This window comes from Gigantopelta aegis, chromosome 13, assembly GCF_016097555.1.
Source record: "Gigantopelta aegis isolate Gae_Host chromosome 13, Gae_host_genome, whole genome shotgun sequence".
In the NCBI taxonomy this organism is placed as follows: domain Eukaryota; kingdom Metazoa; phylum Mollusca; class Gastropoda; order Neomphalida; family Peltospiridae; genus Gigantopelta; species Gigantopelta aegis.
Genome location: NC_054711.1, coordinates 30,167,129 through 30,188,418, shown reverse-complemented (window position 1 = coordinate 30,188,418; position 21,290 = coordinate 30,167,129). Strand labels below are relative to the sequence as shown.

Below are 21,290 nucleotides of genomic sequence, written 5' to 3'. Positions count from 1 at the left end.
GACGGCAAAATAATTTAATTAGGGTAACATAGACGGACACTTTCGCACCATAGATTATAAGTTGTCAATGTCGGCACCTATTGAAAACAATAACATGTGACATCCAGTAAAAAAAACCCCATCAATTATCTGTCAAATAATTTAATTTTTATCACTTTCTGACGAAGCATAAACTTGTGTTTTGCATGATAATTAATATAACCACATCATGAAAACATGTTTAGAAGTCTATGGTGTGAACTTGTTATGTTCTTTGGAATAATATGGAGCTGAAGTTATTGTTGGTACAATATTAATGTTCTCTCTGATGAATTGTATGTAGAGTTATTTCTCTTATTTGACAACCTATATTTTTCTGCATTTAGGCTTAATTTTGGTATAAAGGCATACAATCATGTGTTTATTTACATATTTCATGGTCTATATTTTGCATGTATAATTCATATTTGGTCAGTTGCGGCAATCAGTGTATGCCATTGTGAGTGTTTAAACTGCTTCAGTGGTGCATGCAATTCAATATGCATTAACACATCAGATATAATATATTCGCGCCATCACAACCTACACCGACAACTTTTAACCTCCATTCAATCTCGGAATGCTTGGTCGATAGCATGATACACACCATCAGCATGTGCATGTTCTACCGGCTGGCAGCGCAGATACTGATTTTGTGCTTGTCCATTGATGACATAGCGAACATAGATGAGTTCAACTTCACTGACACTTGTGTCAGTTGCTCCATCAAACATGAGCCCCATCACTGAACAGTGTGATATCTATTCAATGGTTGTAGCCGTGACATCTTCGTAGAGGTACTTGATGAATCGCCGACAAGCATTGTCACTTTGACACTGGTTACCCATCTTAGCACCATTCTTTTCGTGGAGTGATAATAACTTTGGGTAGACAGTGAAGGGGAGCTCCTCCTTAACAACGAAGTAAGCTGTATTAAATTGTTTGAAACACTAGTGCATATCAATCAGTTGATTTTTTTTATATTCTTTGTTTTGTTTATTGTGATATAGATGCGATTACAATTGATGTCTGGTCATTTGAAACTCGAGTGCTAATGTTTATCTCATTGAACATAATATTCATCAGTTGATTGTTGTCATTTGATTGTGGGTTTTTTGTTTGTTTGGGGTTGTTTTTTTACTGAGATTTGTGACTCACTGACTACATTGAAGATTTTATTGTTAAGTTCACAATCTTATTTTGTGATGCAATAAAGATTCTTCTAGTCAACTTCTGGATACTGATTTCTAACTCATGTCACGTGATGAATGCGAGAAAAAATAAATAAAAAAATACAAGGACATGTGGTATGTCTGATGGGACAGGTAGTTTTATTTGTTGCATGTCCTACAGGACAGGTGCCTTAAAAAGTTAATGTAGAGCCCAGTAGTGCTGTGCTGAAATACATATCTTGAGAAGCCGGATCCGTCTGAACGAGAGAATCAGACTAGGGTATAATCCAGTCGTCATGGGTTGGTATAGTGGTGCGGACGCGCTTGATTCCGGAGGATACGAGATGGTATCACAATAAAACAAAGTAAAGTCTAGAAAAGAGTAGTAGGGGCCGACCCCGCTTCCTATTTCTTCTTAGAGTGGGGCGGTCAGTCTTCCAGTGCTGCTAGGACAGGCTCGGACATGTAGAGACTAAACGCACACAACCGTGGCGTTCTGCAAGAATGGCCGTCATACGAGTCACGAAAAAAAACAAGTCAACACAGTTAGACGGAGAAATCACGTGGAGGCAAGGAACCTCGCTAAAAAAGAATCCAACCTGGTGGTGCAGACTGTCGAAACGAGAAGCGTTTCAGCGTTCAGTTAGTTCCAATGGCCGCATACATCCCAGTAGAAAACTGAAGGATCCCCAAGTCGAGCCGCGAAAGCACGTGCAGTGTGCACAAGCGAAACAAACACGTCTTACCACGTTGAGCTCCAGACTGGGAATGCGACCTAATGCAACAGTTATAACTGAAAGTAAAGTTTGTTTTTATTTAACGACGCCACTATAGTGTTTAATCGTCGGCTATTGGACGTCAAATAGAATGGTCATTCTGACAGTTTCAGGGGAAACCCGCTACATTTTTCCATTAATAGCAAGGGATATTTTATATGCATCATCCCACAGACAAGATAAAACATACCACGGACTTTGTCCAGTTGTGGGGCAATGGTTGGGATGAGGGAAAAATAATCAGAGAATCAGTAAACCGAGTAAATGAGTAAAACAAACTCCTTATTATATGTGATGTGGAATGATGTGGCTACTACTGATTGGCTGAATGGTCGTTTGCAATTGCATTTGCAAGCGCACATCTTGAAAGTTCAGCACAACTGAACTCTGGAAATGTTTATGCCGAAATGCGTCGGTATACGGCGAGTGCTCCCTGACCTTTAAAGTATAAACATACGCGTTGGCGAACGCCGGCAGCCACTGCCTGTGGCCGTATGCTAATGTATTACGGCGGGTGACGGCGTCAAAAGTATAAATCCAGCTATAGTCTGTCACTGCCAATGTATATATATACATAGAAACTGATTACTGGCTACTGCTACGCGTCGCTGACGATGGTCTGTCTCCGGCATGACACTGGGCTGCTGTGTTCCAAAAATACGACTGTCGTGTAAATAGTCAGTCAGACTTTTGTTTTTGAAAAACCCAGGAGTGTTAAAAATCGCACTGCTCAAAATGCTTACGAGGGGGTGGAAATCACACTCCTCAAAATGCATAAGAGTGGAAAATCGCACCCCTCAAAATAATCAGAATTAGAAGCAAGAGACCGAGAGGAATTGCCCCCATGAACATGATTAAGTTTGAGGAGGAATACTTTCTAAATTATTATCGTAAGGGTTAATGTTTTGTGGTTTCAAAATAAATATCCTAATTTAACTGATATGATGGCTGTTCTCAAAGATGGAAGGAATGGGTTATTGCAGTCTTACACAAGAAAAAGAAACACCATGAACACAACATTTATCGATTTCTTATGTATTATATGCATAACATGTTGCATTAAAATTCTAAACCATGATAATCTGTTTACTATTTATGAATAAGGAATTGAAAGTGATTTGTTTGTGTTTATTCTGTTTCATTTAAAGAAGTACAATAGTTTTCATCGCAGAATGATATGATTTCTCCATGGACACAAACCTGTGAACTGAATGTAAAAGTGTAACAACCACATGACACGGGGTTATTACATTTATCATGGTATCATAATATACATGTTATGTACCTGCAAATTCTCTGTTTTAAATAATAATAATAATAATAATAATAATAATACAGGGTTCATACACTTAAAGGAAGTCAAAATTCAAGGGTTTTTCAAGCACTTTCCAGGTCAACTTTACCAAAATTCCAGGACCTTACCGAGTTTCCACAGGTCGTTAAACACGCAAGTGCCAGCCATCTTTGTGGGTTTACAATAGATTCATTAACTTGACACGCTCCCTGAACTTGCTAAATACCCAGCGGCAAAAAGTGACAAACTTTCTTTTCCAATATGGCGACGCTGTCGCTTGGATCTCGTGGCCGCGTGATCCTCGCATCGCAAGATAAAAAAACAACAACAAACATTCACACGTCAACTGAGCCGGTAAACATCGATTGGCCGGACGATTGGCATTTGATTGTGCCGCGGAAATGAAACAAATAATTTAATTACATGTTAAATAAAGTAAATAAAGCCTCCGTTTTAGGCGTTTATATTTTATTTGACATCAAATTATCATTTTCAAGGGTTTTCCAGACCGCAAGATGATTTTCAAGGGTATTCAAGCACTGGAATACATTAGTTTATTTTTAAGGTTTTTCAAGGGTTTTCCAGGCGCGTACGAACCCTGATAATAATAATAATAATAATATCATAACAGAGAAAATGTCAACATCTATTGTTTTCTACCCAAATATATCTTACTATAATTTTTATAAATACATACTTTTACAAACAGGATTAACGTTACTTTGATTATTGGTGTACTGTAGTTAACACGCCATTTATTATACTACTAACTCGAATCATAGCAACCCATCAAAAAAAAAAAAAAAAAAAAAAAAAAAATCAATCTACTGTAAATTTAATTTTAAAATATACATGCTTTACACTCGGTAAATTCGAGTTATTGAGTTGAAATTAAATCGGTGTAGGTTTGTTTCAGGTGCCCGTCAACCGATTACATGTACTAGATCCCTTTCAGTATTAGGAAACATGTAGCGCGTTTCTTCTGTTGACTACGAGTCAGAATTACCAATGTTTGACATCCAATAGCTGATGATTAATTAATCATTGTGCTCTAGTGGTGTTGTTAAACAAAACAATTCTTCTTTCAACCGCATATGTTGCTATTGTCGTCTCTGGGATTTGATTTTTTGTTTCCAGAAGATGTTCGGGAGAAATTAGCTAGACTTCCATTTGACAGCGTGCAGATTTCCAGGCCTACGTGTAACTCGGATTTCCTTCTTCTGCACGCGATACAACACACCATCCTCTTGAGTTCCGTGCGAAATCTCTCCCCACTGAAACAGTAGAAGATGAAGTTTACGGCGTGGTTCGTAAACACCATGTTGTCGATGATGCTGTGAAGTAACCGCGATACCGCCTTCTCTTTGGCTGTTCTGGAGATCCAGACGTATTTGTCAACAATAAGGAAGATTCCCATTGGTCCGGTAAACAGAAGGAAGAAGCAGGAGACCAATAGAAGCATGACTGTCATCTGTCTCTGGCTAGACTGGTAGTCGGTTGCCGTTACGGTCCTCATGCTCTGACGTCGGCGGATGTGCTTTCTCATGTGGTGTATCATTACCGTGTTTAGAACAAACAGTGACGACAGAGGTATGACGCAGTAGATCATGGAATCCATCCATGGATACACTTTGTTTAAGAAGAACCGGGTCGTTTCTCCGCGAACACTTCCACAATAAGTTGCACCTAGAAAACGGAAAGAAAAATAATCATTAGAAAGCAGTGAAACATAGGTAGATGAAATGGAGTAGTAGTAGGAGTAGTAGTTGTAGTTGTAGTAGTAGCTGTAGTAGTAGAAGTAGTATTAGTAGTTATTGTAGTAGTAGTTATTGTTATTGTTGTAGTAGTAGGAGTAGTAGTTGTAGTAGTAGTAGTAGTAGTAGTAGCTATAGTAGTAGTAGTAGTAGCAGCAGTAGACGTAGTAGTAGTAGTAGTTGTTGTTGTTGTAGTTGTAGTTGTAGAAGTAGTAGTTGTAGTATGAGTAGGAGTAGTACTAGCAGTAGTAGTAGTAGTTGTTGTATTAGTAGTAGTAGTAGCAGTAGTAGTAGTTGTAGCAGTAGTAGTAGTAGTAGGAGTAGTAGTAGTAGTAGTAGTAGTAGTAGCAGTAGTAGTAGTAGTAGCAGCAGTAGTAGTAGTTGTAGTTGTTGTTGTAGTTGTTGTAGTAGTAGTAGCAGCAGTAGACGTAGTAGTAGCAGTAGATGTTGTTGTAGTTGTTGTAGTAGTAGTAGAAGTAGTAGTTAGTGTTATTGCTATAGTAGTAGACGTAGTAGTAGTAGTAGTAGTAGTAGTAGTAGCAGTAGTAGTAGTAGTAGTAGTAGTAGCAGTAGCAGTAGTAGCAGTAGTAGCAGTAGTAGTAGTAGTAGTAGTAGTAGTAGTAGTAGTAGTAGTAGCAGTAGTAGTAGTAGTAGTAGTAGCAGTAGTAGTAGTAGTAGTAGTAGCAGTAGTAGTAGTAGTAGTAGTAGCAGTAGCAGTAGTAGTAGTAGTAGTAGTAGTAGTAGTAGTAGTAGTAGTAGTAGCAATAGTAGCAGTAGTAGTAGTAGTAGTAGTAGCAGCAGTTGTAGTAGTAGTAGCAGTAGTAGTAGTAGTTGTTGTTGTTGTAGTAGCAGTAGTAGTAGTAGTAGTAGCAGTAGCAGTAGCAGTAGTAGTATATTCAGAGAAAAAATTTGACCCCTGAAACCATTCCCATACACGGGGGCGAGCGATAGCCCAGTGGTAAAGCGTTCGCTTGATGAGCGGTCGGTTTTGGATCGATGCCTGTCAGTGGGCCCATTGGGCTATTTCTCGCTCCAACCAGTGCACTACGACTGGTACATCAAAGTCCGTGGTATGTGTTTTCCTGTCTATGGGATGGTGTATCTAAAAGATCCCTTGCTGCTAATCGAGAAGAGTAGCCCATATAGTGGCGACAGCAGGTTTCCTCCCTCAATATATGTGTGGTCCTTAACCATATTTTAAAATAAAATGTGTTGAGTTGGGTCGAGTCATGCTTTCACGGAAAATATTTTGAGAAATTTGTTTCAGCAAGGAGGGGTTTTCACCCAGAAACCGTTCCCCTGCACAAGCGTCTTAGTTCATATTAGGCCATCTTCGTAAGCCAAGGTACCATTCCGTATAGCTCGAGTACTCTGTCGTTCGAGAGCTAGACGGATATTTTGACGGTTATGGTCGTTCTCTGCTCTCTACTCTGTATTAGAGCGGGAATGTTTGCCTACCTGATGGTAGGTAGCAATTCCCTGTTTTAGCTATACAGTTATCTCGATGGCAGAGAGCGATCATAACCGTTCAAGTGTCCGTCTAGCTTACGAAAGGCTGAGTACTCGGGCTACGGACATCGCATCGAAAAACAGGCTGGTGATCGCAGGAAAAAGTTACTTTCGCGATGGCAGGTATTTACCATGATAGCAGTGCTACGACTGCTTCTTGCCAAGATGATGTTAGACCTACCTGTGCTCTTTGAGATGCGCGCAGTCTTCGTGAAGAAGTGATGGAAGTTTAGACCAAATGAGAAGAGACCGCAGCAGACGATCGCGACCACAGTTCTCCTCGTGGAGATCCATAACTGCGCCTTCAGCGGGAACACAACCACAATGAACCTCTCCACTGTCACAGCCACCACCAGGAGGACGTTGTAGTGGATGGAGAAGAAGAACAGAAAGTGGACTACTTTGCACGATGCAGTGTTAAAGATCTGCTCTTCGGGCATCTTTCTGTTCACGTGCCAGACAATGCTTATACAAAGTATGAAAGAGTCCAGAACGGAAATAACCGCCAGATAGATCGAGGTGGTTTTCTTTCGAAAGGAGAAAAATGCTAGAACGACAAAGGAAATGACGTTCCCCGGAAGTCCGATTGAAGCTATTACCGGAAGGTAGTAGAGGTGTATTTTTAATGAAATTTGGTACTCGATGTAGGTTTCTAGTTCATTGATTGGCTGAGTTGAGTTCAATGAATATCCAGTGTTATTCGATGCCATTGAGTAAACCTCAGCCAGCGTCTAGGATGTGAAAAATAAGCTGAGGCTGAAACATAAAATAGAGAATGAAGATTTTTTGTACCACAAAATTACATACATACATGCACAGGCAAGCACGTACACGCACATACACGCACATACACACACACACACACACACACACACACACAGAGAGAGAGAGAGAGAGAGAGAGAGAGAGAGAGAGAGAGAGAGAGAGAGAGAGAGAGAGAGAGACTGTCGCAGGTATTGTTATTTTTATAATATATATGTATGCGTTACATGTGTCGGGGTGGGGGCAGATTTAGTTTAGTCCGTAGAGTACTCGCCTGGGGCGCTTTCGTCGTAGGATCGAATCTCTTCGGTGGAAATAAATGTATGCGTTCCCCACGTCCCATCCTGTGCACCTCAGTTAGTATATGAGGTCGTGGTATGTGCTATCCTGACTGTGGCAAAATGTATATAAAATATCCTTTGCTGCTAATGGAAAGATGTAGTGGATTTCTTCTGATGACAGTTAAAAGTAAAGTTTGTCTTGATTTATTAATCATCGGCTATTGGATGTCAAACATTTGATAATTCCTACATATAGCGAATTTTTGTGTTTTTTTTCATTTTTTTATATCCACTATCCTACTGACAAGCTAACACATACCATATTCTTTGATATACCAGTCGTAGTGCACTGGCTGGAATGGGAAATAGCCCAATGGGCCCACTGAGTTCGCAAATGCATATCGATCCCTGTCCTCTGACGACTACATGTCAGAATCACCAAATATTTGTCATGGCACAGCAGATGATTAGTTAATCAATGTGCTCTAGTGGTGTTGTTAAGCAAAACAAACGTGTGTATATGTGTTTATTTATATGTGTATTTGATGTATAGGCGATATCTACATAGTGTATATCATAACGATGCTGTATGAATACATTTGGCATTTTCCTAAACCGTTCGTGTTAGATCACCGTTTAATTATACTGAGATAATATCTGTTTCCAAATGTAACTCGATATCGAACAGAGTGATCATTGATTAGGAATGACCACAACAATCCGACTGTACAAATATTTCAATGTATTACAAGGCCATCAGCCGACGTCATGGAGGATGACCTACTTCCCGGATTAGAGCATGTTCTACACGGGCAAGGTTTCCATGACCTGGTGTCCTGGTCTACTGACGTATGGAATGTAGCTCGGTTCTCGCCTGAGGTGCATTGTGTCACAGGATCAATACACCCCTATGGACTCGGGATTTCCCAGCCCCAACCAGTGCCCCACGAATGGTACAGCAAAGACCATGAACTTAACCGTCCTGTCAGTGCATTATAAAATAGCCTTGCCGCTTTGTTGGTAGAAATAGCCTAAGTGTCGTTACTTGGGTTTCCTTTCCTCCCCTGCGCTCTCTCTCTCTCTCTCTCTCTCTCTCTCTCTCTCTCTCTCTCTCTCTCTCTCTCTCTCTCTCTCTCTCTCTCTCTCACACACACACACACACACACACACATACCTACTTGCACTCTCTCTATCTCTCTTTTTATCTGTATGTCTGTCTGTCTCTTTTTGTCGCATTTCTACGGCCATACCACGTTGAATGCACCGGTTCTCGTCTGATCACCGAAGTTACGCAACGTCTGGCCCGGTTAGTACTTGGATGGGTGATCGCCTGGCCCGGTTAGTACTTGGATGGGTGGTCGCCTGGCCCGGTTAGTACTTGGATGGGTGATCGCCTGGCCCGGTTAGTACTTGGATGGGTGATCGCCTGGCCCGGTTAGTACTTGGATGGGTGATCGTCTGGCCCGGTTAGTACTTGCATGGGTGGTCGCCTGGCCCGGTTAGTACTTGGATGGGTGGTCGCCTGGCCCGGTTAGTACTTGGATGGGTGGTCGCCTGGCCCGGTTAGTACTTGGATGGGTGGTCGCCTGGCCCGGTTAGTACTTGGATGGGTGATCGCCTGGCCCGGTTAGTACTTGGATGGGTGATCGCCTGGCCCGGTTAGTACTTGGATGGGTGATCGCCTGGGAACACCGGGTGCTGTAGACATTTAAAAAAGGGGTGAGACGTAGCCCGGTGGTACAGCGCTCGCTCGATGCGCGGTCGGTGTGGGATCGATCCCCGTCGGTAGGCCCATTGGGCTATTTCTCGTTCCAGCCAGTGCACCACGACTGATATATTAAAATGTATAACCAAATAAGTTTCAGAGTGTATTAGATTGATGATGTAAACTACACCAAAAATTTAATTTATTGTTCCATATTTACAAAAAAACACAAATAAACGTCACTGTATACAAGAAAGTCACATGACATGCTGTTAAAGTTGAAGGTTGTCAAACATGGATTTTACACATTAGAACATTCGTTTAATAGTGTGTGAATCCATCCCTGGCGCGAATACACTCGACACATCGTTGCCGAATGCTGTTGATCAGACGTCTGAACTGAAGTGGGGAAGGCCCGCCACTCTGCCATAAGAAGTTGACGCAGATCATGAAGGCTGGCCGAAGTGGGCATGGTTATCCCGAACTCTCCTGCCTAATTCGTCCCAGGCGTGCTCTATTGGGGCCAAGTCAGGCGAATATGCTGGCCAATCCATCCTGGCGATACCTTGTTGTTTGAGAAAGTTTTTACCACCCTGGCGCGGGGGGTCTGGCATTGTCATCCTGGGTGTAACTGCCCCGCCGCCAATCTGCTGAAGGCCTGGGAGAAACAACGGCCGGATAATCGAGTCAGATTATTGATTTATTTAGTGCCATCCACCAATATTCGGGGGTCCTGTTTGGATAGAGATATTCCCATATCATGACGCTGCCACATACCGAACCGGTGACGTTGTCTAACGTGTAACGTCAGCGTGCGTGCGTTCGGACGTGTGTGACACGAACCCGACCGTCGTGAACTGGAGTGTGTGTGTGTTCGTCGCAGTGTGTGTTCACTCGTGACCCCGTGTGTGTGTGTTCGTGCAGTGTGTGTGTTCGTGACGTGTGTGTTGTGTGACGTGGTAGGAGTGGTGCGTGTGGCGTGTGTGTTCGTGATTGTGTGTTCAGACGTGTGTGCGTGTGTCCGTTTGATGTGACACTCGTGTGTGTGTGTGCAGTGCGTGTGTGTGTGTAATCGTGCGTGTGTGTGTTGTGCGTTGACGTAGTGTGTGTTCGTGTGTGTGTGTAGCGGTCCTGTGCGTGTGTGTGTGTTCGGGGTCGTCCCGAACGTGTGACGATGTGTGTGTGTGTGTTCGTTGCTTGGTACCGTTGCCACGTGTCGTGCCAACGACACGTGTGTGTGACACCAAGTCTGTGTGCAACATTTCTTTGCGTACGTGTGTGTGTTCGTGAAGCCAAGTGTAGTGTGAGTGATGTGTGTTAGTCAGTTGACGTGTACCATTGTCGAATTTGCGAGTGTGTATGTGTGTTCGTGCGTGTGTGTGTGTATACGGAAATTTGTGTGTGTGAACATGTGTGTACACATGTGCGTGAAAAAGCAAGTTATGGGCACTTAGCAGACCTTTCGCTTTGCCCTAATTTACGTGCGTGAGTGTGTGTGTGTGTGAGTGCGTGTGTATGTGTGTGTGTGTGTTCTAGTATGTGTGTCTGTGTCGTGCGTGTGTGTGTGTGTATATATTTTTGGTGTGTGTGTGTGTGTGTGTGTTCGTGCGTGTGTGTGTGTGTTTGTGTGTGTGACCGTGAAAATGTGTCGATGCGTGTGTGTGACCCTTAAATTCTTGTGTGTGTGTTCGTAGCTAGGCTAGTTGTGTGTTCGTGCGTGCGATGTGTGTGTGTGTGTTCGTGCGTGTGTGTGTTCGTGCGCGCGCGCGGGGGTGTGTGTTCGGCGTGTGTAATTCAAAGTGTGTACATGTTAAGCTAAAAAAAAAACCCTTAAGTGTGACGTGTCAATAACATATGTATATCGTGTGTGTGTCTTTGTGCGAATATTGTGTGTATATCCATCGAATATTCGCAATATCATGTGTGTGTGTGCATATATATACACTAATATATACACACAGCACACACAACACACAAACACACACAGACGCGCGCACACACACACACACACACACACGCGCACACACACACACACACACATGTATCTGCCCGGGTCAGTTATTATAATATTTTCCCAGTTGGTTGAGCAGAAACTGGGAAAATATCCACACCGTATTAAAAAAAAAATCCGCATGAAATTTAAAGTAATTCACAGTATTATATATTTTATTACACAATGAAAATATATCTGTATTCTTATTGGTCAACAACCAGTCCCATGACCTTCCGTAAATAGTGATATTGCCCTGAGACGGTCCCACCGGTCCATCAAAAGTGATATTGCCCTGGGAGATTTAACCAATGAAAATAAAGATGAGACGAATCCAATTAATGAGTAGGTAACGTAACGCAATGTCAACTGCTACTTTTAATGTAAACAAGCACACACTTGTGACAAAACACTTTGCTGTTCTTCAAGAAAAATATATAATTTTTATTCATACTGAGTTTAATTCCGCAAAGATTATAAAGACAAGGTCATTAATCGTCAAATTGTGTAATGAATATCTCGCAGATTTTGAAACGTACATTATAAATCAAAATGCAGTTGGAATCAGCACTCTCGGGATTCCATGTTACAAATAAAAATGCATTTGGAGGTAATCGGTAACTGTTCATTATAAATGTATGTTCAGATTTATCACATTTTGTGTTTTATTTTGTTATTAATATGATTCTGACACTCTTGCTGGTCATAGTGTCTCGAATTTGATTTTTGTCTTGGTAATGTTTCAACTGTTTATTTCCGCATTCCTCTGCGTGTCATACAAATTTAATCAGTTTTAACGCATTGCGGGAAATTGTAAGCATTGTCATATTTCGATTCTGATAAACAAAGCAGGGATGTAAAACATGATATTGCCCTCCATGACGGCCAATAATTGATCAGTATTCCCTTGCTGACGACCAAAATATTGCATATCTCTAAGTTTAAAGTTATTCATATTATCTAATAGTGTATTCCCCTGCTGCCGACGATCAAAATATTACATGTCTCTCACATAGTTTAAATCAATTCATATTATTAAATATTGTATTTCCTTCCATCGCCAAGTGGGACGTATCACTTTGAAATGTATCAAGATATTTTCATCCATATGGGTAATAATATTAAATATTGTATTCCCCTGCTGTCGACCAAAATATTACATGTCTCGCACTAAGCTTAAATCAATTCACTGGATTACTTTCTCAACGATCAAAGAACCCATTCTCTGAGTGTTTTTCCCGTTCCAACCAGTGTGCTACGACTGGTATATCGAATGCCGTGGCATCTTCCTCTCTCCTCTCTAAGACTAAATGTTATAATTACCACATGTTTAACATACAATATGTCAATGTGCTACGACTGGTATATCAAATGCCGTGGTATCTTCCTCTCTCCTCCAAGACTAAATGTTATAATTACCACATGTTTAACATACAATATGTCAATGTGCTCTAGTGATGTTGAAGAACACATACTTTATTTTTTATTTATCTATTGTTAATTAATAATGAAATAAATTCGCCGAATTCATCTTCAATTGGAAATGCCTATTTGGTGGTAAGCAGAAAATAGTTTACACTGCCCAATAACTAGGTCAGTGCATCGCAGACTAGACTACTGCACCACTGCCACGAAACGAAACGGAAATCGAACGAGAGTTGACGGAACCAAACGGAGCATGATATGTGATGTTTGACTCTTTCCAGAACTGTGTACATAGCAAACCGGCAAACACTTATGAAAGTACAAAGGTAAATATTTGTGAATGCAAGAATCGTTGAGTGGTTTTTTAGAAAGAAAAACAAACGTCCGTGTCTTGGTCGATAACTTTCTCCGAAACAACGTTGCCATGACCTCCATGGGCTCATCACATATTCGCATGCCCAAATTATGATATCTACATGCAGTCTATTCCTGGTCAGTTTGCAGCTCTTTTTTAAAATTAGAATTCGCTGTTTGACAAAATAAAATTCAAGATGGCTGCCAAGTAGTTAGACATGCGGGCGGAAATCTTTCCATTTCTCTTTCAACCAGTGCACCACGACTTGTATATCAAATGCCGTGGTATGTGCTAGCATGTATGTGGGATTGTGCGTACACAGTATCCATTGCTACTGATAGAAAAATGTGGCGGGTTTTGGCTGTGTATGGCTGATTGGTATTCCTCCGTGTGGATGGTGTACGGTTGCTTGGAGGTAAAGTGTACGGCTAATTGGTATTCATCCGTGGGGATGGTGTACGGCTGATTGGTATTCCTTCGTGGGGATGGTGTACGGTTGCTTGGATGTAGAGTGTACGGCTGACTGGCATTCATCCGAAGGGGATAGTGTACGGCTGCTTGGATGTAGAGTGTACGACTGGTATTCCAGTGAACTTTGGGGCAAACAGGCGCGTGGATCCAGGTGTGTGTGTGTGGGGGGGGGGGGGGGGGGGGGGGGGTGAGTGTGTGTGTGTGTGTGGGGTGTGAGTGTGTTTGTGTGTGTGTGAGACACATGCCTCCGACCCCCTGTGGAAACTGTGTGTGTTACACATGAAAAACTACTTTGCGACCTCGATCTGTCACCCCCCCCCCACACACACACACACACACATACAATGTCGACTTGCTTTTGCCGTACTTGATAATGTATACTATTGCATTTTGAAGTACCTCAGGTGTCGTTATTGGACGTTCCACCCACTCTTTAACAGTAATCTGCAATGGCTTCTGGCTTAGATATTGGTTGGAACACAAAGAAAATTAAACATAATCATTGTATAGTATTTTAGGCTCATCCCCAGTTAGATACACAGGGCACATTTGAACTGCAATGAATCACTACAACAAAATAAAAAATGGATGACTATTGTAAATGCAAAAATATTATATAATTACAAAATGACAATAACAATTAGTGCCAAAGAAACGGGATACATATTAGGTGCATGGCCACGTATATTAAAGAAAGGATTTCAAAATAAATTGTTAATATATGAGAAATAAAACTATTAAAGGGACAGACCCTAGTTTCAGCCCATGAAAATGCACACTAAGTTTAGTTAATCTACAAACCTGTAACATATTTCGATAAAGTTACACTTGAGTGAAACTTAAGTCTGTGACTTTGAAATGGTGAAATATCCTCTAAAAATAGACTAAAACGGGACTCCATAACTGTTACTTCTCAAACGCACGTGCGTTTTTAGAAATATGAGAAATGCATTTTGTGGTATTAAAAACACCAGGATGACCCAAAACACTTCGAATGTACGGACATGGATAATCTAAGCAATAAAATCTAAGTAAAGTATGATTTCAGTTATCAGAAACGGCTCTAATAGTAAAACAACATGCTTAGCGTTTAAAAACTAGGGTATGTCCCTTTAACTGTCAAAAACGCTTTAATCAGATGAAATGTTCCGACTTAAAAGCTAAATAGCAGAACTATTGCAATTTAAAATTTACTAGGCAATTATTCAAATTTGACAGGTTCCGATGGTCGCTTTTTAGAATTTAGACAATTTATAATCATGAAACTCAGCCGGTTTTGATTCCGATATATCAACACCTGCAATTAAGAAAATGTCCACAGCAAAAAAAAAAAAAAACAACCATGTCATTGAAAAAACCCTGAATACAGTCCAAGGCAAAAAAGTGTCGTCGGGAAATTAAAAGCTCCACGGCAATCTCCACGGCATTGCCGATTGACGTGGGCAGTTGCAGGGGTTGTACCTATGATACTCAATATAGCAGCTTTAAATAGGGTCCGACAAAAAACCGAAAAGGGCCGAAATTGGACCGAAAAGGACCGAAATGGAACATACTAAACACCGAAAATGTTCAGTCCTTTTCGGCCCTTTCAGGTGATTCGTTGGACCGCATTAGATGCATTTTAAAAACTTTCGCACTAGAGATTTTAGTTATATATATCTTACCTTCTTAGTTGGTCCCGACGCCATATAACCGTAAATGAAAAATGTGTTGAGTGCGTCGTTAAATAAAACATTTCCTTTCTTAGTTGGTCTCACGTAACTGTTTCGCAATGCACATCATTAATCAGTATATGTGTGCCAACTAAAGTGCCCGTCATTATCTAGGTATATTTAAAGAAAAAAAAAGAAAAAAAGTTTATTTAAATATAAAACTCTCAAATTCTCATCTTCTGTTTGTTCTATCTGACTCAATAATAATGTTGTGTTTGTTTTCCGTATCGTCTGCAGCTAGTGTCTTACCTTCATTATCGATTACATCCTCTTTGTATTCGATTGAGCTACTTTAATTGTCGGTAAACAAACACTGCAAGAACTTGCATTCAGAGCGCTAATAACTCTGCCATACAACCCGGAAGTAGGTCAATGGTGGGCACTAAGGTGTTTTCCGCCATCCCAACTAGGAACCCATGAAGTGGCGACAGCGGGTTTCATCTCTCATTATCTGTGTGATCCTTAACCATATGTCTGACGCCATATGGCCGTAAATAAAATGTGTTGAGTGCGTCGTTAAATAAAACATTTCCTTCCTTCCTTCTCAACTAGGAGCGGGATTTAGCTCAGTCGGTTGAGTGCTTACTTGAGGTGTTTGCGTCGCAGGATCGAACCACCTCGGTGGATCCATTCAGCGGATTGTGGGGTTTTTTTTTCATTCCAACCAGTGTACCACAACTGGACAAAGGCAGTGACATGTTCTTTCCTGTCTGTGGGAAAGTTCATATAAAAGATCCCTTGCTGCCAATGGAAAAATGTAGCGGATTTCCTCTGATGACGACGAGTCATAATTACCAAATGTTTGACACCCAAAAGCGCATACCAGGACCTTTGATCATTTGTGGTGCACTGGATGGAACGAGAAAAAAACCAATCAGTTGAACTGTTCCACCAAGGTGGTTTGATCCTGTGAAGTAAGCATCTCAAGAGAACACTCAACCCACTGAGCTAAATCCCGTCCCAACTTTCCCTATAGAGTCGAAATCTGAGACTGGCTACTTAGCAAGTGGAAAACATTCCGTGAATGGGCATCACAGTTGACAGTCATCTACACATGTCCAGTAGCTTGCTGACAAGGTTGACCACCTTGGTTGTGATCTTAGATATACCCAGACGCTCGGTCCATCTTAAAAAGGAGTTTGCTCCCCCCACCCCCCCCACCCCCCCCTCCGGGTACATTGTGTGGACACAATTGCTAATAGTGCTATGTATACAATCATCAGTCAACTCAGAAGAAATGGTTCATGAAAGTATTTCTGAATTGAAACAACTGAATGTCACAATGATCCAACAGTGATCCATACAACAACACAGCAAAATAACCTAACTGGTTAATTATAAGTATTCCCAGTCGCTCGCAGCAGTTTTCACTCGCCCAGTGTTAGTTTTGTCTACAACATGAAATGCACGTACGTATTGTTCAAGGCACAGAGAAAAATACGTGACTTTCTGTATAAAACAATAGTTAAACAAAAGAAAGAAAGAAATGTTTTATTTAACGACGCACTCAACACATTTTATTTACGGTTATATGGCGTCAGACATATGGTTAAGGACCACACAGATTATGAGAGGAAACCCGCTGTCGCCACTACATGGGCTACTATTCCGATTAGCAGCAAGGGATCTTTTATTTGCGCTTCCCACAGGCAGGATAGCACAAACCATGGCCTTTGTTGAACCAGTTATGGATCACTGGTCGGTGCAAGTGGTTTACACCTACCCATTAAGCTTTGCGGAGCACTCACTCAGGGTTTGGAGTTGGTATCTGGATTAAAAATCCCATGCCTCGACTGGGATCGAACCCAGTACCTACCAGCCTGTAGACCAATGGCCTAACCACGACGCCACCAAGGCCGATCAATAGTTAAACAATGCTCAGTCTATAAAATCTGAACGACAGTATCGTAATACATGATCAGAGTCGTGTCTCCGCACAATGCAGAGTATATACCAAGTACAAGAGCAATGTTTGCACATTTGCTAATCTACCTAGAAGTGTGTTAGTATCTTCTTTCAATATTACCAAAGTGACATCATATAATACTCAGACCCACCAAAGGTCTTCAAATTGCTTCTGGAGGCTTAGTAACTCTTGATTCAAAATACCCTCACGTGGCGACTTTAGAGTTCTGTAACTTCTGGGTATTAATGATTTACAAGTTGTTAGAAAAAAGTGAAGACATTTTTATTGAAAAATATATTTGTAAATGTATTTGACGTCAAACAGGATTGTTGTGGTAATTGAGCGGGAATCTTTGACTACTCTTTGGTGGGCATCGATTGCGAAACAAATTATATAGCTTGGTATCCGAGTATAATAAGGCTAACAACCATCCAAATGTCCGTCTAGCTCTCTTACAGTCTGAGTATTCGGGCTGTGTAACATATCTAATCTGCGCAATAATTATGACTAACTCCTATTACGAGATACCGTATTTCCTCTACAAGTACACCTCTAAATTTCGACCGTGAATCTTTCTACAGCACGTCAGTGCCTAAATACTTCCAAAACTACGACCACAGTCAAATATACAACAAATTAAAGAATTAAAATTTCCACCACCCTGTTATTAGGACTTTTTTTTAAATTAGTCCACTATTAATGTGCCCACACTCAAGTCTAAAAGGTGTGCGTGTGGTGACTCAAACGGGGATAAACGCGTAATAATAAATGAAAACAAAGAAATTAGAACAATAACAAAATTAGTACTTCAATGTAGTAACATGAAATCAACACACTTTGTGGTTCCCGAAAGCAACCAAGTAAAACATTGTTTTCATTCATCTGCACTTTTGTTCTTTGATCTCCCAATCCTAAACCGATGTCTATTTCAAGCTGCATGTGTAGGACATACTTAATTTGATCAGGACAGAAACAACTAATTTTATAAGCACAAATAGGTGTTGTCTTATTAGTAATTTATGAATAGTTGTCATGCACACGAAAATGGTCGCAATTTAATTGCATTAGTAGTGGAACGGATAGGCTCGCAAGTAAAATGTGCTGCCTGTGGCCCAGATATTTCCAAAGGAGGTCGGAAACCTGACCTTGAGCAATATATATATTTATTTTTTCAATATATTTTTCGGGTATTCTAAACTTCGCTAGTCTTGACCTTCCGCTAAAATTACTATACATTCGTCTAGTGTTTTGAACGTATTTTATGATCCACAATGAACAATGTGATTAAATTTAGCTCTACTGGGTCTACCAGTAGATCTAACAGCATTGCGTGGACTCCCATGTCCAGGTGACATTTCATCTATAAATAGCAATTTTAATATCGACCAATTACACTTCGCCTTTTATAGCGTTATTCGGGAGCATAAAAATTCTAAAAATCGGGCGAGACTATTTATGGAATAGGCGAACTTGTTGGTCTATTTCAACATTGAAAAAACAGGGGGGAAAGTGCAGTAATAAACTCTGGATTGTATACTAGTATAAACAGATTTTATGGCTATACCATCAGGTTTTTTTTTTTCGTCTTGTAACGAATTTTATGTAAAATTTTATATTGCAATTAGTTTCCGGCATACTTCGAAATTCACCCGAATCATTTCGTATACCCTCGGCATAATCCCGAATGTTTTCAAATTCTTTTTAAATCACTGGCATTATTTTGCAAGTAAGGTTTTGATTGGTCGAACGAAAGGTCAACTGGACATGAGCTCCAACGGACTGCTGTTAGATCCAGGGACGTAGCGTGATCTGGACCGGGGGGGGGGGGGGGGGGGGGGAGAGATAGAGTTCGAATATGAACCAAGTGGACCTTTTTCTAAAAAAAATTTGCACCACCAGAAACTCCATATGTATACACCTGTATGTTTTAGTTCTGAAAGCGGACCATTTGCTTCAGCGGAGGGGGGTTCGCCTACGCCCCTGATAACCACATGTAATAGTGGCGCTAATTTTAATTAGATTGCACAATGAACAACACATTTCCAATTCCTCACCGATTAGAACATTTTGTGTCCTATAACATTCATGTTGTAACTAATGCAGAAGGAAGGGGGGGGGGGGCAAGGGGGAGACAGAACTAGTACTCAGTATCACACACAGGCCTGGGTCTGAATGAATGTTTAACGACATCCCAGCACAAAAATACACATCGGCTATTGGGCGTCGGAAAAGGTAAGTACATACTTGCCAACATTTTAGAATTAGAAAGTGGTAGGTGTACTACGGGGGAGCTTGTGGGGGGTTGAGGTTTTTTTAGGCGATTTTTGAAATCTATACTTTAAATGGTGCAATCTGGTGGCACTTTGTTGCAATTTTTTCATACAAAGTACATCACTGGTTTTATGTATTTATTCATAAAAAATGCAAAAATAGGTACAATTACAGGTATTAAAGGGACATACCCCAGTTTCAACTCGTGAAAATTAACACTACGTTTAGTTAATCTACAAACCTGTAACACATTTTGATAAAGTTATAACTGAGTGAAACACGAGTCTGTGACTTTGAACTGATGTAATACCCTCTAAAAATAGACCAACTCTCGACTTCGAATGTACGGAAATTGATAATCTACAGTAGAGCAATAGTTTTATGAGCCGTGATCTTTACAGCCACAGCTTATACATTTGACTTTAATATGACTTCACTCTGTGGAATGTTTTCCTTTACAACAATGGAACCACCCGCAGACGCTCTATTTTCAGTTTCTGGACATTTATGGTAGAGATTAAATCCTCTAATGTTAATACTGTCAGTATCCTTCAGGAAGGTTTCCTGAAGACATACTGCAAGCGGATTATACTTTTGAATTAGAAGACTTAATTCATCAAAATTGGGCTTAAGCCCACGACAGCTCCACTGGATAACGTTATTTTCCATAGGGAGGAAGTACGGTTTTTATCTTTGGCTTTGCTGGTGGTCTTTGTGATCTCCATATCATCATCACCGATATCAGCCAAAGTTTCATGCATATTGCTGATCATGATCGAACGTAGTTCAATCTTTTTCAGCCTACCAGGCAGTACTTCTTTAGATTTCTTTGTGTCACTGCCTGTCTTAGGGAGACTAGTGCTCGACCTATTTGGGGGATTCTTAGAATTCAGTGACACTTGGGTTTCAATTTCCTTGTGCTGGGGAGTAACTTTTTCTTTTTGTGCTGCTTTGTTCACTTGTTTTTGTGCCTTCTCAATGTCCGACAGTGTTTTGTACTTGTCTTCGTCACAGTGCCAGGTTAGGTCTGTGTTGACTACAACACTTTTAGTGGCGACTTTGGCAGCAGCTGCGTATGACTTGTCAGCCACTGTCGGTGTTGCTGTCTCCACCAACCTTCTGCCATCCATGAAGGATAGTTTATTTTGTACCTTTACCTGTTGAACTCGTTTTTCCTGTTTCCACCGCGGACACTCTGGCGAGTATGCACAGTGGTTGCCTTTGCAGTTGAGAAAAAGTACATCGTTCTTGCATGTCTTGCTGTTATGGTCAAAAAGACCACAACGAGCACATGTAAGTCTGCCACGACATGTGTTTTGACCATGGCCAAACCTCTGGCATTTGAAGAAACGCAAGGGGTTTGGAATAAAGGGTTCAACAGGGATATTAAGTTAACCAGTTTTGACAGACTGGGAAAGGGTAAGGACGTTAAAGGTGAGGATACAAGTATTCATCGGTAACAAGTCATTGTTTCGACGAACCTTTATCTTCCTCACAGCAGTAAGACCCTGCGAACTTAATTTTGGCATATTTCTTCCAGATCTCTGCATCTGATCACTCCCGGCCTCGGTGGCATCGTGGCAGGCCATCGGTCTACAGGCTGGTAGGTACTGGGTTCGGATCCCAGTCGAGGCATGGAATTTTTAATCCAGATACCGACTCCAAACCCTGAGTGAGTGCTCCGCAAGGCTCAATGGGTAGGTGTAAACCACTTGCACCGACCAGTGATCCATAACTGGTTCAACAAAGGCCATGGTTTGTGCTATCCTGCCTGTGGGAAGCGCAAATAAAAGATCCCTTGCTGCCAATCGGAAGAGTAGCCCATGTAGTGGCGACAGCGGGTTTCCTCTCAAAATCTGTGTGGTCCTTAACCATATGTCTGACGCCAT

The 21,290-nt window shown here is 41.1% G+C and overlaps 1 protein-coding gene across 1 annotated transcript; it reads right to left on the bottom strand.

The window, feature by feature from the left end:
* Positions 1–779: 779 nt before the first annotated feature.
* On the bottom strand, positions 780–20,531 carry LOC121387257 (probable G-protein coupled receptor 139). Its single transcript, XM_041518282.1, has 4 exons — positions 20,217–20,531; positions 6,705–7,254; positions 4,501–4,946; positions 780–929 (listed from the first exon to the last, which is right to left on the bottom strand). Exons 1-4 carry the CDS (start codon positions 20,529–20,531, stop codon positions 780–782), a joined length of 1,461 nt encoding a protein of 486 aa, XP_041374216.1.
* Positions 20,532–21,290: the final 759 nt, after the last annotated feature.

Excerpts from the sequence above, each read along its gene's own strand:
- LOC121387257 (XM_041518282.1), bottom strand. The coding sequence starts at position 20,531 with ATGGATGGCAGAAGGTTGGTGGAGACAGCAACACCGACAGTGGCTGAC. Across the intron at positions 7,255-20,216 it reads ACACAAAGAAATCTAAAGAA|ACGCTGGCTGAGGTTTACTC; the intron begins GTACTGCCTGGT and ends TTCACATCCTAG. Across the intron at positions 4,947-6,704 it reads GCGCATCTCAAAGAGCACAG|GTGCAACTTATTGTGGAAGT; the intron begins GTAGGTCTAACA and ends TCCGTTTTCTAG.